This window comes from Cebus imitator, unplaced genomic scaffold (genome assembly GCF_001604975.1).
Source record: "Cebus imitator isolate Cc_AM_T3 unplaced genomic scaffold, Cebus_imitator-1.0 Scaffold181, whole genome shotgun sequence".
Lineage (NCBI taxonomy): Eukaryota > Metazoa > Chordata > Mammalia > Primates > Cebidae > Cebus > Cebus imitator.
In genome coordinates, this window is record NW_016107496.1 from 3,646,567 (window position 1) to 3,671,085 (window position 24,519).

Here is a 24,519-nt window from a genome sequence, read left to right on the forward strand (position 1 = left end):
GGGTTTCACCATGTTGACCAGGATGGTCTCGATCTCTTGACCTCGTGATCCACCCGCCTCGGCCTCCCACAGTGCTGGGATTACAGGCTTGAGCCACCGCGCCCGGCCGTAAAGTGAATTCTTAACTTACAAATCAGTTCTGTCCTCAGTCTAAACTCCCACAAAGGCTTCATTATGGAGCTCCAGCTCCTAACAGGGCATGGAAGGCCCTCCATGGTGAGGTCCCCACTGATTCCTCCAGCCTCACTCCTCTGACTCCTGCCCTCACTATCTTGTAACACACGGCTCATGGCACAGCACATATGATGCAGTTTCCAGCCTCCATATTCTGCTCAGCTGTCCCCCGCTCTTCCTGTGTAGGAAGTTTTCCTGACACCCCACCAAGACCACCACCACAAAGTCGGAATCTTTTCTGGGCATTCCTTTTTTTTTTTTTTTTTGAATCAGTCTCCCTCTGTTACCCAAGCTGGAATGCATCGATGTGATCTTGGCTCACTGCAACCTCTGCCTCCCAGGTTCAAGTGATTCTCGTGCTTCAATCTTCTGAGTAGCTGGGACTACAGGCGTGCACCACCAGGCCCAGCTAATTTTGTATTTTTAGTAGAGACAGGATTTCACCATATTGGCCAGGCTGGTCTCGAACTTCTGACCTCAATGATTCATCATCCTTGGCCTCCCAAAGTGCTGGGATTACAGATGTGAGCCACCACGTCCCCAGCCATTTCTGGGCATTCTTGACATAACCTGTGCATTCTCCACCAGGGCACTTATATGGAAATTAGAGGATTTATTCAACAAACATTTATTCAGTGTCTTCTGTGTACCAGATAATTGCACTAGGTGTGTGAATACAAAGACTAACTTGATGTGGCCCTCCACCCCCAGTAGCTTTATCCAGTTATATTTATTTATTTATTGAGAGAATTTCACTCTTGTTACCCAGGCTGGAGTGCAGTGGCATGATCTCAGCTCACCACAACCTCCACCTCCCAGGTTCAAGTGATTCTCCTGCCTCAGCCCCGAGTAGCTCGGATTACAGACATGCACCACCACACCCGGCTAATTTTTGTATTTTTAGTAGAGATGGGGTTTCTCCATGTTGGTCAGGCTGGTCTTGAACTCCCAACCACAGGTGATCTACCTGCCTCAGGCTCCCAAAGTGTTGGGATTACAGGTATGAGCCAGCACACCCGGCCCAGTTGTATTTTTAAATGATCATTTTTGAGCTTTTCCCATCTAGACCATGGACTCTCCAGAAACAGCAGCGGTGCTTGACCCCTTCTGTATTCTCAGTGCCACGCCCGATGTCTGCATATAGTAAGGTGCAAAACAGAGGAGAGGAGTGGGGGCAGGTGGGTCCGGACCTCCAAGAGCAGAGGGGCTTGTGGTCACTGGACTCTGGGGCAGTGCCTAAGAGCCCCCACCTCCAGGCACACTCACATTTGTGTCCTTTTTGCTTTGCAGGGTCTCGCTGGTGCTCACCCTGCCTCCTGTTAGTGTGCAGTGAGCCATAGCAGGGAGCCTGGGTGCACTGCTCCCCTGGTGCTCTTGGGCATGCTCAACAAACTTGCCTAGAGTATTCAAGGACCTAGCAGTTGTGGGTCCACATCTCTCATGGGCATCTCTACAGAGCTTTTTCAGCAAGTGTTCCCTCCTAGATTGTTCAGTCTCCCAGGTTATGATGAGCTGTCACAGATAGAGTTAGGGGACTGATGGATGGGGCGATGGTAGACAAAGGACACCACGTGACCTGAAATACTGGAACTGTCTCCACACCCTGCCCTCTGCCCACTTTATCTCCACTGAGAATGGAATACAAGTATAACCCTAGCTCTATTCAATAAGGGTTTCTGCAGGTTCTGGATGCCCCCGCCTCTTCAGCAACCCACACTTCCTCCATGCATTCATTTCTTCACTCGTTCAACAAACATGTGAGCACTTCCTTGCCCCGCTATTTTGTGGGGATATGATAGGTCTGCCCCAGTGCTGAGTGTCAGAGTTCAGAAAGGCAGGAGGGCCCCTTACCCAGGGCTTCTCTCCCCCACCCCACCCTCAGTGCCCATTCCTGTAGGCACTCACTGTGTTACAGTGAGTCACAGGAGTCCTTGTTCCTTGTTCCTGAGGACAGTAGGAACACCCCACCCAGGACATCAGCAGAGCTGGGTGCCCGAACATCTTCCAGAGGGCTCCCACATCCCACTACCCCCAAGAAATCTTCTGCAAACCACATGTCATCGCTTTAATACTGTGTAATACTTTTTTTAAAATACAGTCTCTTCTGAGGTAGACAGACCACAACTGCAGAGCATCGTCAGACAGGAGATAAATACGTCCATGTACAACACGCAGCAAAATGAGGTAGAAATGGTTACAGTGGGAGGAGAGGATCCCAGCCCCAGTCTGGGTAGAAGAAGGGGGAGGGGCCAGCTTGGAAGTTGCCCTCCCCACTTCCTGCCCCTGGATTCTTTGGTATGCCCCCCCAACATTGCCAGAACTGGACCAGCCCTTCCCCTACCTGCCCCAGTGCCCATGAGGTAGGTACCACTAGGCTGGGGGGGTGTCCTTGTGCAAAGATCCCCAAGCCTGGGGAACAGGAGGAGCCTAGTAGAGGAAGCAGTGGGGACTCCACCTCCCAGAGCTGCCTGCCTCTTGAAGGGAAGGCTGGGATCCCCTCCCCAACTTCCCTGACACCCTCCACCCCCCACCCCCCCAAACATACACACCTGAGAGAGAACCCCTCACTCCATGCTCCCTCCGAGGGTCTTTTGCAGCCTGCAGCTGTGATCCTGCAGCCCACTGCTTCTGAGGCACGCCCTGCAGCTGGCTGGCTCCAAAGAGAGGGGGAAGGGAAGCAGGGAAAACAGAGCCAGCACAGGCCCTGGGTGCCAGGGTCCCTGAAACGTCACCCACAGACACCCTCCCAGCCAGGAGGGGAGGCAGTAGCCTCTGTAGGAAATGTACGGGCGGGCAGGGAACTGGAAGGGAGGCTGAGGTGGGAGAGAGAAAAAGAGGTGGGGAGGGCGTGTCCCCCACTTTGGACCAAAGATCAGAGTTGTGAAATGGGCTGGGGTGGGCTGGGGAGCAAACTGCTAAAGCCTCTCTAAGGGAAAATTGGTGGGAAGGAGAGGAATGTGGTTCTCAGAGAGAAGGGCTCCAAGCCTGGTGGAAAGTTCAGGCAGGACTGAGACTAAACCCCCCAGATCAAAGGAAATGCCCTGTCCATCTCCCTCCCCTCTCCCAGCTCTGGAGGTCCAGACCTAGGACTCCAGGGGAATGAGGGAGGCATGTTTCCTCACAGAGCCCCCTCAGTAAGGGATGCTCATCCCTCCTCAGAGCCTCCCGCAGAGGCGGCTGAGGTCCAGTAGCTGATTTTGTGGCCAGACTGTTTTCCCAGATGGAATTCTCCTAGCATAAGTCATTGGGGACCTCTGCCAAGGCGGGGCCAGGTGATGTGACCTCTCTGGAGACTTTCTGCTTAGGTCACCCTCACATTTGGGCCCTCCCAGCCTACTTTCTGGGTCTCAGGAAGTACCTGGGCAAAGGCATCCTAACTCTGGATAGCCCTTCACAGAAAACACTCAGCGGAGGGGTGGGAGTGGGGGAGGGGGCGGGGAGCAGCAGGAGGGAAATAAGGCCTCCCCTCTCTCAAACCCCACAGCCCACTCCCCACACTCATGCCTAGGCCTTGGCCCTGGGAAGGAAGCCCTTAGGAATACATTCTGCTTCTGCCCAGGAATAGCTAGGGTTTCACTGAGGCCTCTGGTCTTCCTCTCCCCTTCCCCATAAGTCCCATTTTTTTGAGTGTCTGGGAGAATTTGCTCCCCTGAATGGAGTGGCGGGGGCGAGGGCAGGAGTAGAGGGCACAGAGGAGAGCAGCCAAAGTCTAACATTCTTTCTGAGGTCAGTTTCTTCCTGAGTTGTCAAAATAAAAACAGCAAATTCTACACATCTTACAAAAATAAAAAGCCTAAAATATGAAACAAGCTACATTTCTGGGATCTCCCCTCAAAAACAAAAAACTTCCCTTCTTTGGGGAATTTTTTCCTTGATCCCTAGACCCTAGGTTTCAGATGGGTAAGAGGTAACCCTCCTCCCCTCCTCCTCAGCCCCTGGGCCTCCAGAGCTCCTGCAAAGGGCCACTGGAGTCCAAATGAGAACAGAAGGCAGAAAGAGGCATTAAAGCTCAGGGACCAAGAGGCCCAGGGATGCTGGAGAGCCAGGGATGGAGAATGAAGTACAGAAGGTGAGGGATGGAGAGCTGGGGAGGGAGGGAGAGAGGGAGGGAGGGGCAGGAGAGAAACAGGGCCAGCATGGGGGGCAGGGGTGTAAGTGACAAAGCAAAGGAGAGAAAACCAAGAGAATGCAGAGAAAGGGGTGGAGAGAATGAGGGAGAAGGAGGGTGCCATTCAGATAGCGAGGAGACAAAAGCGTTGTGGCAAGAGAGCAGGAGTTCCTAAGGCCCCGGGTACCAGCCCATGCCGGATCTGCCCGGTCTGCGGGCGGAGATGGCGAGCTTCCAGTCCACAATAAATAGGAAAAACCTGAGTACACGGCGCATATGGCATCTATCTGCCTGGCAGAAGCATTTCCTTCCCACAAAAAAAAAAAAAAAAAAAAAATCCACCGACAGAGCCCTCCTGTCCCCCACCCCACATTCACCATTCCGGCCCCTGCCAGCCAGGTTTAGTCAGTGACAACCCTCCCACGCCGAGGCGGCGGGGACGGAGGAGCAGCGGCTCCCGCGGCCTTCCCGCGCGACGTCAGTGTCCGGAGCCATACATTTTGTCCCATTCCACGAACGTGTCCAGTTCCTTGGCGGAGGTCCTAGGGCCCACCTTGGACAGCGCCGCCTCCAGGTCCTTGTAGGAGAGGGGGCGCTGCAGCCCCGGGACGCCCGCCCCGGCCGCGGCCTGCTGGCACAGCTGCTCCAGCTCGCCACCAGAGAAGCCCTGCGTGCCCTGCACCAGCGCTGCCAGCTCCCGCTCACTGAGCGCGCAGCCCTGCTGGGCCAGCGCCCGCTGCAGGATCTGCCCGCGGGCAGGGCTGTCGGGCAGCGCCACGTAGAAGCGGAGAGCGAAGCGCCGGCGGGTCGCCTCGTCCAGAGCCGCGGGCCGCCAGGTGGTGCCTACGACCAGCACGCCTTCAGCCCCCGCGCCGCAGCCGCCATCCAGGCAGGCCAGGAGCGGCACCTGCAGCGCGCCCCCTGCCGCCGCGCCGTTGTCCCGGGAGGGGAGCAGCGCGTCTAGCTCGCTGATAAGGAGCACTGAGGGCGGGCGGCAGCGTGCGGCCGCAAAGGCGGCCTGGAGGAGGCGCGCGCCCTCTGCAGAGCCGGGCGCAGCCAGGGTCGCACCGCGCAGGCGCAGCAGCGTGGCGCCCAGTTGCGTGGCGAGGCAGCGGCCCAGCAGCGCTTTGCCCGCGCCCCGCGGCCCAAAGAGCAGGACCGTCCGCGGCGGGCGCAGGCTGCCCGGGTAGGCGGGCGGCCTGAGCAGGGGCCACACCAGCTCCTCCTCCAGCGCCGCCTTGAGCGCGCTCTGGCCCGCCACATCCGCCCACTGCACTGGGGGCCCGCAGTCCACCATCTTGCTCGTCACCAGCTCCAGGGCCCCAGGGTCCACGCCTTTGGGAGGCTCCCCCGACGGCACGGCAAAGCCCCCACGGGGAGCCGGGGCCCGCTCCGGGAACTTTTCAAAGGATTCGAGTTGCGGGCCGTACACGGCGGAGCCCAGGACCTTGAGGGGGACGCCGCCACCGTACTTGCCCGACGCCTCCTCCGCGGCTCCCGGCGGCTTGGCCCGGAACCCGTTGCCTCGACACTCGCCGTTGTCGGCGGCTGAGTAGGAGGCGCCGTCGGCCGCCGGGGCCTTGGCTGGCTCGTACACGTACTTGCGGTAGCGGCCCTCGGAGCCCTCGTCCGCGGCCTTGCGCTTCAGCGACAGTCCGGCCTCGGCGCCCGACGCGGCCGTGGGGAAGCCATAGGCGGCGGGCGGCGCGGGTGCGGGCAGGGGCGTGGGCGCGGGCAGGCCTGGGGTCAGGTAGGGGGCCGGGGGCGGCCCCGGGGGCGGCGGGAGCGCGCCGTAGCCGGGCTGCACCGCATAGCCCCCAGCGGGGTAGTTGTACAGCGGCGCTGAGGGCCCGTACCCGGGCGGCGGCGGGGGCTGCAGGAGCGCGGCAGGGGGCGGCGCGGGCAGCGCGGCGCCGGTCTGGGCGCAGTAGCCCGGCGCCAGGTACCCCCCGCCGTAGCCCGGCGCGTACTCGGGCGCCGCCGACGGGCCCCCGCACGCATTGCCGGGGTAGAGGGGTTCAGGGAGGTTCCCGGCTAAAACTGGGGAGCTCCCCAGGGCCCCGGAACCGCCCCCACCTCCCGACTTGGTTCCTGGGAGGCCCTCGTGGAGTGAGGCCAAGGGGTAGGGTGGCTCCGGCCCTGACCAGGGCTCGGGTTCCCCTTTGGCGCCGTTGAGGAAGGCGGCGTCGCTGTAGCCGCCCAGGGCGGGACGCTCGTAGGGAGAGTCCAGGACCCCCGAGTACTTCTCTGCATAGCGCTTTAGGAGGTTGGAGGCAGTGAGGGCGGATATGTCGTCGTGTGCCCAAGCGTAGTGGCAGCGTTGGCGACCGCCAGGGGGCAACTCCAATTTGTGGGCGGGCGACGGGGTGGTGGAGGAGACGTCCAGGTGTTGCTCTGGCCACTGGTTGAGGGGCTGGGCGTGTTCCGGTGTCCAGTGCATCTTCAACAGAGCTGCGGGCAAGAGACGAGAGGGCTGGTGACGTCGAGCTGCTGAGGACTCAGCGGGCCACTGCTAGGCCAGTCCGCCTAGACGGTGGCTTGTGACAGGCTGGGCTTCCGGCATCCACCACCTACCGCTACACTCTCCTGGGGCCCTCCCTCTGGGGACCAAATACCCGTTGTGTCCGATGATTAAAGTTGAGACTATTTTCTCAGCGCCCAATTGGGTCTGGAAACGATGTGGTTGGCCCTAACTTCACCTTGTAGGCAATGGTTATTATTTTTGTCCTGTCCGCTCCAGTCATGGCCTCTGTAGGCCACGTGATCCTTACTTTCAGACTTTACTTTCTAGTGAAGGATTGGACAATGGGTGGGACACCCCAGCCCTGGGAATAGTCAGACTCAAGTGAAGCTCAGCAGCAGATGTTTGTCACCCACCCACTGTGTGCTGGCCACTACAGAGGCACCAGGGTTATGTAAAGAGATGTATGAGGCCTGCCTGGAATCCCTGGCCTAGTGACCCAGAAGTTTGTTATTCCTAAATGCTCTGTTCACCTCAGCCTTTCCTGGATTCCAAGGCCCCCTCTGGCCTGAGATCAAAGATTCTGGTGTGTAGCACTACCTTATCCATGGTAAACCTCAGTGGCTGACCAGGAGCATGCATTTCCTTCCCACTTGGTTTTAGCTTCTGCCTGATGAAGTCAGAGCACCTGGATTCCAGACCCAGCTGCGTGTAATAGCTGTGTGCCTGTGGCAGGTGCTACCACCTGCTTCATTCCCAATAGGGCTCACCACAATACAAAAATATGTAGAACAGATGGGTCATATGCTGGAGAAGACGGGGGAAAGTTAATACACAACAATGCACATCATAGGATATGGGCCACAAATTTGTGTCTAAGCTTCTCAGTAGCCAATAAAGAGGGAGAGATAGGTAGTCAAAGTAAAAAACACCATACTTAAAAAAAGCAAAAGTGTTCCTCTCTTAAAGATCATAGAACTTTTTTTCGTGGTCCTCGGGAAGCAGACCTGTGAGATGTAATAAACAACCCCCTTCTTGCCCTCCATGCTGTGAACACAGCAGAGATGTTCCGTGGCTGTTCCTGATACTGTCCCTTAGCACCTCCCAGTATGAGCCAAACAATCTGGTAAAGGGGATCCGGGGCTTGGGCAATGGCTCTACCTAGGCATGTAGTTCCTGTGGGCCAGCCTGATGAAATATCTCAAAGGCTAAGAGGCCCATGGCACACCCAGAGACAGCTGATGCTGATGATGGTTTCTCAAAGCTCAGGTTTTGGTAAGTTTCTTAACAGGTTCACATATTCTCATGGGTTCAGTATTCTTTCTTCAACAGATTTTTAGGGAGCAAATCCCAAGTGTTTTGCTAGGCATGGGGAAAGATTGAAAGGTGAATAGGATGGTTCAGCCAGGTAGAGGAGACAGACAATGGCCTCTGTGAAGTGACAAAATGGAGGTATATACCAAGGGCACTGGGGCTCAGGGAACATCCCAAGGAGGTGGTGCCTTTGCTGGACCATGAAAGGTGAGGGATCAGGTCGACCAGACAAAGTGAGTAGGGCATCCCAAATCACAAGAACAGCACCTTCAAAGGTGCAGGGCACAGTGCCTTCAGAAAGCCAGGGCTGTGCTAGCTCACGTGCCATGTTCCCTTCCTCAAGGCACTTTACTGCCACCTTCTGGAAAACTGCTGTAAATCTAGTGTCTGCTGCCCTGAAATTGTGAATTGTGCCCTGTTAGTAGAGCTGTTGTGCACAACCGACGTAACCATACGCTTCGAGTCCGTAGAGAACATCAAGAAATATTGGGTCACCAGAGCTTTGACAGTGGGTGTTTATAGAAGAAGAGGCTGAAGGTAACCGGGTCTCTGCCCAGTTCTCCACAGCTGGCCTTCCTAGCAGCAGCTTGTTGACAGCACGCCACTCCTGTTGATGCTCTCTACTTCATGTGGCTGTGACCTGATATCAATGGCAGAAGACAGTCTTTGAAAGTAATTTACTCTCATCCCCACTCCCCTGGGAAGGCATGAGCCATAGATGTAAAGTTTAAAAAGGAAGGGACTGAGTTCTTGAGGTTGTCCCGCCCCCATGCGAGAGGCGATGCTGGCCACCAGGCAAGAGGGAGAACAGAGACTAACAGCTGAGTGTGATGTCCTTGGGGATAGATGTGCAGCCCTCCAGCTCTTGCTGAGGAGGCTCTCCAAAGATCAGAGACATTACCTGCTGTGAAAGAGGGTAATTTCCTGAAACATCAAAAATCATAAGTGGTTCTGGGTGCAGAGTCTTAGGAGGTAACATCAAAGTTATTGGCCTGGTGGCTCACATCTGTAATTCCCAGCACTTTGGGAGGCCAGGGCTGGCAGATCACCTGAGGTGAGAAATTCAAGACCAACCTGGCCAACATGGCAAAACCCTGTCTCTACTAAAAATACAAAAATTAGCTGGGCATAGTGGTGGGCACTTGTAATCCCAGCTACTCGGGAGGCTGAGGCAAGAATCACCTGAACGTGGGAGGTGGAGGTTGCAGTAAGCTGAGATGGCACCACTGCACTCCAGCCTGAGCAATGAGAGCGAGACTCCGTCTCAAAACAAAAAAAGTTACACAAATGCAAGTATTGTGTTACTACCCAGACCACAAATCTGGTTGTTTTTTTTTTCTATTCACTATTTTCTGTGCTTTGTTTCCTTACTTAATATGGAAAAAAGATATTTGACCTTGATGATAGCATTTACCCTGAGCATATTACACTGGACAAGCTGGGGAAAGGGCACAAACACAGTAAGTGAAGAAGGCTCAGACCTGGACTTGTCCAACAACATCTCCTTCCCCCTGCCAGCCCCCGTGCTCCTAATGCTGTCAGTGATGTCATCCCTCCCTCATCCCCCCAGACTTTTGAGCCAGGCTCCCTCTCACCAGCCCCTGGCCTGTCCTTCAGTAATCCTCAATCAAACTTCCACCCGCTAATGAGGATCCTCTGGCCCTGGCCAACACTGAGAACTGCTCTACCTCGGAAACTATGGACTCCAGTAAGCCACCTCCAGTCCTCCACCCCAGTTTCATACCTGCAATATCTCCTGTACTCCATGGCTCAGCCCCTCTCTCTAGCCCTTCCAGAGAGGGGACCTTGTCTATGACACTCCATCTAGACCACCTGATCTCGATCCTCAATCTTTAGATACTGGCCCTTCCACTCCAGGTAAATTTCCTCCCATTTTAGCCAGGGCAAAAAATGAAATCATTGGGTAAATCTCCCTTACCTCTGGCCCTCTTTTTACTTTTACATCTATATCCATCTTGTACCCAGAAAGCCTCAGGGTCCATCCACCCCAGCCCTTGGCCCCATCTAGGTACTGGGTCCCTCCCCACAATTAGTTTAATTCAGTCCCATCTTCAAAATGACCTCTTTTGACGCTGGGTTCCCCACTAGCTACCAGCTCATTCCTTTTTCCTTCTTCATCCTTCTTTAAGGTATCATTGTCTAGATGCAGGGACATGGCATCTGCTAGAGATCCTTTCAATAGTCTAACCGGGAAGCAGGACACCAGGTCAGCATCTTCTGCTAAACTAAGTTCCATAGCGCTACGTTTTCCTCTTAACGCCTTCCAAGAGAAAGAACTTAGCCACCCAAGGACCAGCCTCAACCTAAGGGCAGGAAGAGCGCAGAAGTTTGAGAAGAGTGGGCGAGGTTGCCTTATCTGCACACAGGCTCAGAATACTGTCTCACGTGAGTCTGAGTACACACCCAATATGCACGTGCACACCAGGGATGTGCATAGGTGTGCACAGCCGCAGGTACAGGTGCCTATGTTCATGCATGTGCCTGGCACGCACACATTTAAAGTGTGATCTCACTTGGGTGCTTCTTGAGAGGCCCAGGCCTGCCAGGCCCTCCTCCCCTTGCCCACCATAAGTGGAAAATGCTGTCTCCCCTCCCCCACCCCCAGGCCAGTTACAGCCCTCTTGCTTTCACACAGAGACCTTGGGCCTGCTGCCACTTTGCCTCCCACAGGGGTCTCAGGAAGGATCTCCCCAGGATGGGGACCCCCTGCTTCCTGTCCAGGTTCACAAGTCACCCTCCAGCGATCAGTGATGCTGGAGGTGAGGAAAGGCCCCAAGGACATGGGGAAAGTGTAGGCTTTGAATCCTCGAGACCTAATTTGAATCCAGGCCCAGACACACACTCTGTAACCCTGGCAGGTTGCCTGACCTCGCTCTTGCTGAACCTCAATTTCTCCATTTGTACTTTATTTTTATTATTATTTTTTTTTTTTTAGTAGAGACAGGGTTTCACCATGTTAGCCAGGCTAGTGTTGAACTCCTGGCTTCAGGTGATCCAGCTGTCTCAGCCTCCCAAAGTGCTTGGATTACAGGCATGAGCCACTGTGCCCAGCCAATTTTTCCATTTGTTAAAGGGCATAACATACGTCATGCTGAGTGGCTGTGAGGATTTAAAGATCATGTATGTAATGGACACAGGTGTGGGGCACAAATTACAAATTAACCCAAGCAGTGCCCCAACCTTGCTGAGTGATGCTAAACAAGTTATTTCCCCTTAGGGTTGGGGAAACTTGGTGAATGTTCTGTGAAAAGAGGTTCCTTCCAGTTCTAATGTGATGGGCTGGTGCTTACAACATTTCCCCAAAACTCAAGCACTGGGGACAGAACCAGCGCCTGTTCTGTTTTACATCTCTAATGCAGCCCTTGGGACAGCTCTGAGATCAGTACTGTTACTGTCATCCCCAGTCTACAGATGAGGGGACTGAGGCACAGAGATGAACAAATCTTCAGGGTCACATGATTGTGACAGAGTGGAGACAGGACTCAAAGCCCAGGCCCAGAACCACTTGCCTGCAGGGGCTCTGTGGCCCAGGCCTTTGTTCTTACAGTCAGAGAGAAGCCTGAGGCCATTCCACACTGCACACCTACTCTCCCCAACACACTTCCTGGGCCTGTGGAAACAGTGGCTGTGCCCCAGGTGCTATGTATTTACCCTTCAGACTGGACAGGAGAATGTGTGTCCTCGCCTGGTAAAACATGCTCATAGAGCTGTCTCTTTCCCTGTGAAGGGCTATCATCATATAACCAGACACATCCTAGCTGGGCACACAGTTCCTTATTTTGGGTTTTGTGGCCTTCCCAGATGGTACCTGGGACTCTATGGAGAAAACGCCCTCTCTCTGAAACTTCCCAATTTGGGGAGCAAGGTCCTGTTCCTGAAGCAGCTCTTTCTCTGCAGACCTTGGGGTGAAGCGCTGCTGTACACATGACAAGCTGGAACCCCACTTGACTCTACCCACAGGACACAGCCCTTCAAACTCACAGGCAATCAATAAATAGTTACAGAAAGAACTATTGGATGGAAAAGTAAAGTCATTGCTAAAACCCCTCCCCTCCTTTTTAGGAAGTCTTCCAAGATCCATGGGGGATGATTCAGCCTTCACAGCTGGTCAGAACACTCAAGCATGATTTCCCCCGTGGTCCTGCTGCCCACGGGTCCTGCAGGTGCCTCTCCCATCCCTGTGGAGCACAGGTTCTCCATGCACAGAGCCCAATGCAGGCCATAGGTATCCCCCCAGCCCATCATGGCTTCCTGCGGCAGCAAATGCCCTGAGCTGTCACTCTGTGACCATGGCCAGGACACTTAACCTCACTAAGCTCCACTTCCTTCTTCTGCCCATTAAGACTGTTGGTTTAGATTGGTAGATTTCCAACCTTCCTTTCTCATTAGAAACACTGAAATAAATTTGTACAGGGTGAGGAAGGAAGAAACCCCAACCACACAGCATAACACCCACTTCCAGCCCCTGAAGGAGACCCCTAAGGTCCCTTCCAGATCTTCCAGAAATTCTCTGCTTCTGGATTCCGTCACTCATGTGGGAGGGAAGGGATTGGACCAATCTGGGCTGGGGGCAGGGTAGGCAAGAAGGGGCAGCTGTGAGCCGGCTCCAGGCCCGTGTGGAGAAGGGGCAAGCCTCCTCTGAGCTCCATTATCTCAGCCTGGAACAAAGAGGCTGGAAGGGAGAATCCCATTGTCGGCCTCCCTTATGGAAATCTCATTAATCTATTCACCAAGGCTCCCACAGGCCTTTTGTCCCAGGCTTTTTGTCTACTGCTTACAACGGGTGCCCCAGGGGGTCTCTGGCTGCCTGGCAGAGCTTGAACAGGACTGTGCCCCCTCCTCTAGGCCCTCCCCCTCATGCCAACACCCCCCCCAACCCATTAGTGCAAGAAGAGAGGAGAGGGAGGGGTAACAATGGAGGACTGGTCACCTGCCACAGCCCTGGCACCTACCACACGGGAACCTCTTCCCCCAGTTCTGGGCCAGAGAATAGCCCCCAGCACACCTGGGCTCCCAGAACCTGCCTGGGGGATGCTCTGGAGCCAGCACAGGGCCTAGCATGAGTAGGGTTCAATGCCTGTTTAGGTGTGAGCCAGAGGATGCCGGGGGTGGTGGGCAGGCTGCTGCATGACTCTTCCTTTCCAGGGCCGCAGCCCATGTTTGACAAGTACACTGCCTTGCCGCCTTCCGGCTGTTAGACACTTCTGTGATACCCTCAGTGTGCCAGCGACCATGTGCCAGCTATGACTCCCAGCTTGAGAGGCAAACCGGACCACACTGGGACCCATGCTTGCAGACTTGATCACCTAACAGGGAAGAGAAGATGAAGTGGTTCCTCAGAAAGGAGGGAGAGAGGGAAGGGAAGGGAGGAAAAAAAGGAGGAAGGAAGGAACTGGCGGGGGTGGGGGGGAGGAGGGAGGGGGAAGGAGAGAGGAAGGAGGAGGGAGGGCAAAAAGAAAGAAAGGATGAAAGACAATGGGAAAGAGGAAGAAGGAAAAAGAGGTTTGAGGTAAAGGCGGTCAAAAGACAAAATTTCAGTTAGGAGGAATAAGTTCAAGAGATCTGTTGTTCAACATGGTGACTAGAGTTCATAAAAGTGTATTATATACTTGAAGATTACTGAGAGTAGGCCTTTTGCTATGGCTCATGCCTGTAATCCTGCCACTTTGAAAGGCCGAGGCAGGCAGATCACCTAGGTCAGGAGTTCAAGACCAGCATGGCCAACATGGTGAAACTCCGTCTCTACTAAAAATACAAAAATTAGCCGGGTGTGGTGACACACGCCTGTACTCCCAGCTACTTGGGAGGTTGAGGCAGGAGAATTGCTTGAACATGGAAGGTGGAGGTTGCAGTGAGCTGAGATCGCACCACTGCATTTCAGCTTGGGCAAATGAGCCAGACTCCGTCTCGAAAAAAAAAAAAAAAGAACAGAAAAAAGAAAAAATTACTGAGAGATTGGGTGTTCTCACCACAAATAAGTATGTGAGGTAATGCATATGTTAATTAGCTCAATTCAGCCATTCCACAATATATACATATTTCAAACCATCATTTTGAATACCATAAATATACCCATTTTTATTTTAAAACATTTTTTAATAAAAATACTGTTTTACCCTGTTTTTTCTGAGCCAGAGTCTCACTCTGTTGCCGAGGCTGGAATGCGGCTGGGCGATCATGGCTTACCACAGTCTCAACCTCCCAGGGTCAAGCCATCCTCCCACCTCAGCCTCCTTAGTAGTTGGAACCACAGGTGCCAGGTACACATCATTAAGCCTGGCTGATGTGTTTGTTTGTTTTTGTAGAGATGGAGTTCCACCATGTTGTCAGGTTGGCCTCACATGCTGGGGCTCAGGCAATCCACCCGCCTTGGCCTCCCAAAATGCTGGGATTACAGGTGTGAGCACCGAACTCAGCCTGTATTACCCTTCAAACAGAGATAACTGTTGATTTTCTGTGCAAATGAAGAATTACAGGAATAAATGTAGTTGATAGATTTTTTAAAAAATAAGGTCCTATAGCTAAAAAAGAAACAAAGAGGAAAAGAGAGAACGCTGGAGGTTCAGAGATAGCTGGGGAGTCAGGAATTCATTTTGCAGCTGGCATGGGGAATGTGGGGGACAGTAGGTCTCAGCTCGGAGGCTCCAGGAGAAAAGGAGGGAGCAGAGCTGAGCAGGGAGAGCTGGCACCCACTCCCCACAGCACTCCAGTTAAGCACGTATTGTTTGCAATAAAACAGTGTCAGGCAACACTTTGGGAGACTGAGGGGGACAGATCACCTGAGGTCAGAGTTCGAGACCAGCCTGGCCAACATGGTGAAACCCCATCTCTACTAAAAAATGCAAAAAATTAGCTGGGCGTGCTGGCAGGCACCTGTGATCCCAGCTACTCGGGAGGCTGAGGCAGGAGAATTGCTTGAACCTGGGAGGGGGAGGTTGCAATGAGCCGAGATCACACCATTGCACTCCAGCCTGGTGACAAGAGTGAGACTCCATCTCAAAAAAAAAAAAAAAATACAAGGCGGGGAGCACACCCCCAAGAAGGGCATGAAATCCGAACACTCTCCTTCCCTGCCCCTGAGCGCACTCCTTGGCAGAGAGGGGATAACAGAAGGGCATGGGAAAATGAGGATGAGGGCCACATGCCATGAGCTCGAGGAGTGGGGATAGTCAGGACACGTGGCCAATGTGGGAGTGAATCTCTGCGTGTCCTCTACTGTCTGTGAACATCATAGGCCTCTCTGGCCCTTTAGAGCCAAGAATGCAATGCACACCAGCTTTCCTTCCCCTAAGGGACTAAAGGAACCCTCCCCCCACCCACACAAAACCAGAAAAAGCATTCCTGCCCATTCAGGCCCGTAGGCAGGCCTTGCTTGTACAGCCGGCCCGTCTGAGGTGGCCTCCCCCTGCCAACTCTCCCATCTTTCAAGGCCCGCAGCAAGGCCTGCCTCCTTCCTGCATCTTCTGTGGCCACTCCAGCTATAGCTGACCCCCAGCCTTCCTGGGGACGCTGGAGAAAGTCCCGCTTGGCAACAAGAATAGAGGATGGGTGAGCTGCGTGCTGTCTCCCTCTTGTGCACCTGTCACACCCTCTTTCACAGACATTGTTCCCTCAGCTCCCCCTTCTCCTGCATGCCCCGTTCCCTCTTCTGGATCATTCTCATCAGCTACAAATATGCTGTTATATTTCCTGTTTTAGGAAAAAAAGCCCAAAATGGATATAGATTTTTGAGACAAGGTCTTGCTCTGTTGCCCAGGCTACAGTGCAGTGGTGTGCGCATAGCTCACTGCAGCCTCCACCTCCCAGGCTGAGGCATCCCTCTCACCCCAGCGTCTTCAGCAGCTGGGGACCACAGGCACATGCCACCACACCTGGCTCTTTTTTTTTTTTTTAATTTTATTTATTTTATTTTGAGACAGAGTCTTGCTCTGACACCCAGGCTGAAGTGCAGTGTCAAGATCTCAGCTCACTGCAACCTCCACCTCCTGGATTAAAGCGACTCTCTGGCCTCAGCCTCCCCAGTAGCTGGAACTACAGGCACCTCTCACCACGCCCAGCTAATTTTGGGATATTTTAGTAGAGACAGGATTTCTTCTTGTTGGCCAGGCTGGTCTTGAACCTCTGACCTCAGGTGATTCACCTGCTTCAGCCTCACAAAGTGCTGGGATGACAGGCATGAGCCACCGTGCCTGGACCCAAAATAATTTCTTAAACCCCCTCCAGCTACCTTCTCTCTCCCTCTGCTTGCTTTTTCCTTGTCTATGCTACTGTTTCTGATTCCTGTCCTTCCATTCCCTCTTGAACCCCTTCCCAGCAGGCATTTACCCCCAACATCCCACTACCTTTACCTCATTCCCACACAGCTGCATCCGATGCTCAGCCCTCCTCTTGCAAAACCAGGACCCTGCACTCTCCTGGCCCTGCTGCCCTCCCCTCCCCCCACAGCATCTCTGCTGCCCTCCATCACCCACTCCCCTCTAAACCCTGCGGACCTAGGGCTCAGTCCCACAGCTGTCTCTTCCCTCTCCATGGTAATTCCATGCATGGTCCCATCCCGTCTCCTGGCTTTGACCATCACCTGTGTACTGATGTTTCCTAAACATGGTTCTCTAGCTGAGATTTCTGCCCTGCGCTCTGCACTTTATTCAACCTTCTTCCTGACACCTCCACTGAAATATTTAATTGGCATAATTAACATGTCCAAAAATGAAGTTTCTGGCTCCCACACCCACAACCTAGCCCTCCCTCAGTCTTCCCCATTGCAGGAAATGGCAGCTGCGTCCTTTCTAGTGGCTCCACCTGAAACCCTGCGGTCATCCTTAGCTTTTCTTTCACTCATCAGAACGGCAAATCAGGTTTTTGGCCCTAGCTTCAAAATCTACCCCAAAAGCCACCACTTCTCATCACCTCCAGGGATGCTCTCACCTGGATGACAGCAGCACCTCCTCTCTCTCTCTCTTTTGTTTCGTGTTTTTGAGACAGGGTCTCACTTTGCTGCTCAGCCTGGAGTGCAGTGGCATGATCACAGCTCACTACAGCCGCGACATCCTGGGCTCAAACAATCTTCCTACCTCAGCCTCCCAAGTAGTTGGGACCACCGGTGTGGTGGGCCACCATATTCAGCTAATTTTTAAAATTTTTTTGTAGAGTTGGGGGTCTCACTGTGTTGCCCAGGCTGGTCTTGAGCTCCTGGGCTCAAGCAATCCTCCCTCCTTGACCTCCCAAAGTGCTGGGATTCCGGTCATGAGCCCCCGTGCCTGGCCTCACTTCCATCTCACCTCCCTCTTTCTATACTGTCCTCTCTTAACACAGCTGCCAGTGTAACTCTTGAAAGCGTGTCCCATAAATCGTTCTTCCGCCAAAAGCTTCCAGTGTTCCCATCTCACTCAGAGTAAAAGCCAATGTTGTCTCATTCACCTACAGGGTCCCCCTGGTCAGCTTCCATTACTCCTCAGCCTCACCTGCTGCCACTGCCCCTCCTTTCTCCCACACCTTGGCCTCCACAGCTCCTCCCACCAAGCTGCTGCCTCCCACCTCAGCGCCCATGCCTTTGTCCTGCCTGGAACATGACTTCCCTGGGCTCACACACTTCCTAGCTTCAGGTCTCTGCTCAGCTGTTGTCTCAGCAGACAGTGTCCCCTTCAACCTGATGTTCTCTATAACACTCATCCATCAAATTATGGAACAGCATGTTGAAGGGGACAATCCTATTTGTTGCTTTGTTGTCTGTGTACCCACTAAAAAGCTCCATGAGAGCAGGGACTTTGCTTTGTTCACTGTTATATTCCAAGCACCTAGGGCAGCGCCTGGGACAGAGTAAGTTCTCAATAGACTACAGGATGGATGGATGGACAGATCGACACATGGATGGATGGATGGACAGACAGATGGACAGATGAACAGATGCACGGACAGATGGATGGACGGATGGATGGATGGATGGATGGATAGATGGATGAGCCCAGAGGCTTAAAATGGCCCCTGTGTTAAAATAAAGAAAACAATCAGGGTGACAGAATTTGAGTCTACATGTGATGGTGAGGGTGACAAGAGGTGAAGCCAGAGAATCACTTCAGGAATGGCTAGGGGAATTCCAGAAGGGGAGTTTGTACCTATGAACACCAGAGGAAAGTGTCCAGCCCCCAAAAGCACCCGTCTCAGCCTCCTAGAGACTCCACATAGCCTCCTTCTACTTAAATCTCTCTCTGTTACCCCCAACACATCAGGCCTCTGTTGGAGAGGACAAAGGGGTGCTGGAATTCCCATCAAAGGCCGCTGGACACATGGTAAAAAGATCAGGGCCCTCGGGATCCTGCTTCCTGGAGATGCTGAGGCTGCCCCGCCAGTCTGGCTCCTCTCTGGGGTGGGAGGTGTGGTGAGGGGTGTGCTCTGGCCCTGGCCTCCTCATATGTCAAATGCCAAACAGCAGGAGGTCAGCCTGGGAGAAGCTGGCCAAGCAGCCCCCATCTGGGCCATGTGTGTGTGCGCACACACTGGCAGGAGGGACAGCACAGAACTCCCTGCCCGTGTCTGCGGTCAGGGCCACAGCCAAGCTGTGACCATCTGTTGTCATTCTGAGAGGCCAGGCCAGGGGCCCAGCACCCTTGAGGAATAAACCTTCCCTTTCATCCAGGCTTCTAGTGTTTGCGAAGAATTTTCACAGACATCCATCGGTTTTGTCTTCACAATGTCCCTGCCAGATGGGCATTATTCTCCCCATTTTATAGAAGAGGAAATGGAGACTCAAGTGTGGGAAGAGACTCTCCCAAGGTCATACGAGCTGTAAGAGGGGAAGCGGGACTTAGACCATATGTCTGTGCCTGCCTACCCCAGCCTAGAGGCAGTGAGGCTGTCCAAGGTGCCCGGTGCCAAGCACAGGGTCCTCATTGCAGACTCAAGCAGATCTCCAGGACCAGGCTCTCAGGCACAGCCCCCCACCCATCCCCTGGCTCAGCTCAACCCTCCCCCACCACCCCTTCTTCCAGGAAGCCTTCTTGGGCTGACATCCCGAAGTAAGTTCCTTAGATGCCTCAAAGTCTAGAGCTCCCTACAACCATTTCTTTCCTACTGTGGCTGCCATGCTGTCCATGGATATTCATCTCCTCTGTGGTCCGCAACCCCTTGAGGGCAGCCCAGTCACCCAAAGGAACAGATGACTCCCTAACTGCAGATGGCCCACACCTCATTTCCCTTCCAGGCAGCCCAGCAACCTGGGAAAGGAACACAGTGTGGCAGGAAGAGTCCTGCCCAAGGCCACCAGCCAAAAAGGGGCAGAATTGGCACTTGCACCCAAGAGCTTGGGCTCAGCCCCAAACACAGCCACTAATCCTGCACTGTCCAATGTCAGCCGCTAGCTCCATGTAACTATTTAAATTTACAGTCATTAAAATTTAATAAAATAAACATTTTACTTCCTCAGTGGTACTAGCCACATTCCACAAGTTCAACAGCTATGTGAGGTGGTGGCCACCGCAGTAGACATCACAGACGCAGCACCTTTCCATCACCACAGAAAGCTCTATGGGACAGAGCTGCTCTAATCTCAGCTGGGGCTCAGGTCCATGGCCGGGTGCTTCCTGGCACCTAATCTAGCAAAACTGGAGCTTCCTCTTGAAAGAGACTCTTTTCATGGAGTCTCACTTCTTAAGGTCTTCAGGTAGACTTCCTTCGCATTTAGACTTCTTTTTTTTTTTTTTTTTTTTTTGAGACAGAGTTTCATTCTGGTCACCCAGGCTGGAGTGCCATGGCGTGATCTCCACTCATCACAACCTCCGCCTCCCGGGTTCAAGTGATCGATTCTCCTGCGTCAGCCTCCTGAGTAGCTGGGATTACAGACATATGCCATCATACCCGGCTAATTTTTGTATTTTTAGTAGAAACAGGGTTTCACCATGTTGGCCAGGCTGGACTCGAACTCCTGACCTCAGGTGATCCACCAGCCTCAGCCTCCCAAAGTGCGGGGATTACAGGCATGAGCCACTGCACCCTGCAGACTTCTTTCCTTAGGATTCTCAGGCAGTTTACAGCTACCCTGGACTTGTGCTTCCCCTAGAACCAGGGGAGGGAGGATGGGCTAGCTAAGCCGACTCCCTTCACCCCAGCTCCGCCTGCCTGGCCTGCCTCAGGAGAGGACGAACAGGCTGAAGAGGAGGAGAGGAAAGCAGGACAAGGCACTTTGTCATCTGACCTTTGGGCCGCGCTGCCCTCCCCCATCAACTGCTCAACACCCCTCCCCCACCCCGCCCACCATCCTCATCTTCATCCAATCCCAAGGACAGATGGGGGCCGGCAGAGAAGGAGAAACGTGACCACAGTGAAAGCACTCCCAAGTGGTAACACAGTCTGGGGGTCACCACTGTGTCCCCCGAGGCCTGGCCAGTCTCTCATGTCCGGCCTTGATGTCTGGTAGGGAGTGGATACTTAGGAATCCTGAGGGGAGATGGAGGAATCTCTGTTGGTGCTGGATTATTCCAGCAGACACACCCCAGTTAGAAATGCAGTCACTCTGGTGGTCACTCATCCATCCATCCATTCAACACACACTGAATAAGCCCCCACCATGTCACAATGTAACAGGAGGATGTAGAGGTGGGCAGTGGACTCCCTAACCAGCTTGACCAGGTAGGGACATGGCTGGTGGGCCTAATCCTCATCCCACGCTAGATGAAGGTCCTTTGTCTCTGCCCAGTGGTCTGAGTAGGGTGGACATCTCCAGCCCCCTCCCCACACACAGGCGCACATGCCGGCGGGTGGGTGCGCAGACACACGCTCCCAGCTGCTGCCAGAACCCCCCTCCTGTGGTCTCTCTGGCCAATCACAGCACTGAGGGGTAAGTCCCACTGTCCAGTGGCCCCCAGGGAGTGTATTAGCACATTTGAACTGCTCAAGCTGCAACTGACAAAGCCTGGGGCCTTGGGAGGAGACACAGCAGGAGGGGTGGGGGGCTGTGGGGAGCTCTCCTCCCCTCTGCCTCTCAGGGGGAAGCTCAGGACTAGATTAAGCATTCTGGGGCACAGAGGAATTTGGGGGCCCCAGCTCCAGCCGTGAATAAGCGATCCATAAAATCCCAATTTACACACTCACTGATCAAACAGCCCATCTACTACCCCAGGAGGTTGGGGGTGGCTCCTGGGCCTCCCCGGCTCTCAAAGAAGGTCCGGGGGAGCTGGGAACTGGACACAGGACGCAGGCTCCCGATGTTTTCTCTGCAGACTCAGTCCCACCCCCAACCCCCACAAGGGGTGCCCAAACCAAGGGCATGGGACCTGCTGGTACCCCCTGCAGCGTGGCTGCCTTGGGATGGGCTGGGGGCTCCCTCAGTCAGGCAGCCATCTTTGTCCACCCTCTGTGAATAACAACTCCTTTTTTCTCTGGTGTTGCCCTGGGGCCGCCAGGCCTGACTCCAACCTCATCAGAGCTGCTAATCACTTTTCCAGCTCTCCTCTCCTCCCTGCCCGCCCGGCCCCCTTTCCCAACAGCACCTCCACGTTTTCTCTGTTCCCTTCCCTGGAGCTGCCCTGGGATGTTCAGAGCACCTTCCTTCCATTGCCTGGTCTCACCCCAAAGCTAGGCAATATCCAGGAACACAAGGTGACTCTAGGCTGGTTCTCTGTCCCCAGCCCATCTTCTGGGAGACAGGTGGTAGAGAGAAAATTACCCTTGTCCATGCAGTCAAAGAAAACACAGTGTGCCTCCTTCTTGCCTAGGTGTTGTTTGCTACCCTTGGTCAGGCTGCCTGCCGTTTCAGCCAGAGAAAACCATTTTGGTTAACAAGGATTCTCTTTTAAACCAAATAGAACCTCTGGGAGGCTCCAGGCTGTCAGCCAGTCACACCCTCCAGGAGTATTAGCAAGGCTGATTTTCCTTCTCCCTCCCATCTATTTGAGGTGAGCTGCAGGAGCCACGAGAAGTGTTCATGGGGACCAGGCACGGTGGCTCACACCTGTAATCCCAGCACTTTGGGAGGCCGAGGCGGGTGAATCATGAGGTCAAGAGATCAAGACCATCCTGGCCAACATGGTGAAACTATGTTTCCAAACTAAAAATACAAAAATTAGCCAGGCGTGATGGTGCATGCCTGTAGTCCCAGCTACTCAGGAGGCTGAGGCAGGAGAATCGCTTGAACCCGGGAGGCGAAGGTTGCAGTGAGTAGAAATCATGCCACGGCACTCCAGCCTGGGCAACAAGAATGAAACTCTGTCTCAAAAAAAAAAAAAAGAGAGAGAAGAAGAAGCAGAAGTGTTCATGGAGGCCAGGGAAAGCAAGTCTTTGGGGCTGGGAATTGACCACCTCGCTGCACCCTGCTTCTCACTGCACGCAAGCTATGTTGGAGCAGGTCAGAGACAGAGTCAGCTCTTGGGCCCTGGGGGAAGAAAGGAGTAAGGGCTGCCTGTCTCTGTGCTTCCCAGAGGCCACTGCGCACTGGGCTGGGAGCTGGGCCTCCATTGTCTCATTCCGTTCCCACAGCAGGCTGCGGGGGGATTGTGGTGTGAGCCTGTTCTACAGTGAGACACACTCCTCCCCTTCTCTCCTTCCTCCCCTTCACTGGCTGCTCCAGGTACCCCACCCCAAGACAGCCTGGACCCATTGGTAACCTGGGCAAGGCAGGTGTCTGAAGGGCAACCTGAAAGACTGACCCAGGGCTGGGGGGTCTCCGAGCCCACTCCAGCAAGCCCTCCCTCCCTCCCATGACGCAGGCATTGCAGGAGTGATCACTGGCTCGAGTCAGCCTCTGAGATGTGGGACAGTGTCTCAATCTGTTTCCTCCATTGTGAAATGGGGAGTGGAGAGGCAGCATCCCCCTCACAGGCTGGCCTGAGGGCAGTGAAGGAGAGGCGGAACTGTCATGACTAGCTGGAGGGGCCACCCCGGCAGGACCCAGGGCAGGCCCCAACTCGCTCCTAGAGACTGGCCAGGTGCAGCGGCCTAGGAAAGAGGCGGGGGCTGATCTCCAGGCCCAGAAGGACCCCGCTGGTTTGACGGAGGACTCGAAAGAGAGAACACAACCCCGGAGCTGCCTGTGGGGCCCCAGAAGAGCGCTGCCTTGCAGGAGTGAGTTCCCTGTCCCGCTCTGACCAGCTGACCATCGCTGAAAATGCAGTCTCGGCCAGGTGAGGTGGCTCACACCTGTAATCCCAGCACTTTGGGAAGCTGAGGTGGGCGGATCACCTGAGATCAGGAGTTCGAGACCAGGCTGACTAACATGGAGAAACCCTGTCTCTACTAAAAACACAAAATTAACTGGGCATGGTGGCGCATGCCTGTAATCCCAGATACTCGGGCTGCTGTGGCAGGAGAATCACTTGAACCCGGGAGGCAGAGACTGTGATGAGCCAAGATCAAGCCACTGCACTCCAGCCTGGGCAACAAGAGTGAAACTCCATCTCAAAAGAAAAAAGAAAATGCAGTCCCAAACCACAGCTTCCCAGGATGTCCTCGCCTGACCCCTGGCTGCTCTGACCTGTGTCCTGGGACATCTGTCACCAACTTCTCCTCTCTGCTAATGGAGGAGCCCCAGGGCCCTGCTCTGACTGCCCCCCCAGCCCACCCTCTGCCACTTAGAAACTGGCAGGCAAGGTTCCATGCCCCTGCTTCAGGTCCCTCTTGACAGCCCACTGTGCCCAAACACATTCTTCACTGTCCCTGAGAATCTTAAAAGGAGACGTAGGAATGCAGGTGAGAATCGTAGGTCCCTCTAGGAGGGTCCACAGAGACCACGGAAAACATCTCCACCTTCTCTCTCCAGATTCCATCTGTTCAGCGCGGCTGGAACCCCTGGGCGCCCTGTGTCTCAGTCTCTCCAGCCTCCACTCATCCAGCTGGTCATCAAGTCAGGCTGACACTCTCTAAAATAACCCACAGCTTTCATGTCCCCCACCACAGCTGGCCGCACATCTGAACTCTGCCTCTGTTCTCTGCTCTCCTCATCTGTCTTCTGTATGGCTACCAGGGTTGTCTTTCTTCTACAACAGAATCAGCCTCCTACCAGGCACAGAGAGGATGCGAAACCCTTCAGCCTGGCAACAGAGGTAAATGGGTCTGTCCTTCCTTCCAGCCTCAGCCCTTCCAGCTCCTCCAGTCACATCAGCCCATTCTCTCTGAGGCTGTTGGTGTCTTCCTCTCTGGTGCCCTCAGGCATGTCCCGGGAACCTCTGCCTTGCCACTCCAGTGCCTGATTTAGAGGTGACATCACTTGTTAACTGGGTTCCCATTCCCTCCTCTGTTTAGCCAGCCCCTGCCTGTGAGCCCTGGTGCAAGCAGCTCTCTAGCCCTCTCTGCTGCTCTCTCTCTACCCCGACCTGCTCCTTCCCAAAGTCCCTTCCCTTAGAAAACATTCCCTGGTAGAAAGAACAGGGCCACTGGAGAGAGGATGACCTGGACTTTTTAATGATATTCATGACTTTTTGTCAGCAATTATTTTTTTAAAATATGGCTTGCATTT

The 24,519-nt window shown here is 54.2% G+C and overlaps 1 protein-coding gene across 1 annotated transcript in view; it reads right to left on the reverse strand.

Moving 5' to 3' along the window:
* Window positions 1-2,218: 2,218 nt before the first annotated feature.
* Window positions 2,219-24,519, reverse strand: part of FIGNL2 (fidgetin like 2) — a 31,893-nt gene continuing 9,592 nt past the window's right edge. The window contains exon 2 of the mRNA XM_037744731.1: window positions 2,219-6,733. Coding sequence (XP_037600659.1) covers window positions 4,761-6,722 — 1,962 coding nt within the window. The 5' untranslated portion in view covers window positions 6,723-6,733 and the 3' untranslated portion in view covers window positions 2,219-4,760. The remainder of the gene's footprint in view (window positions 6,734-24,519) is intronic.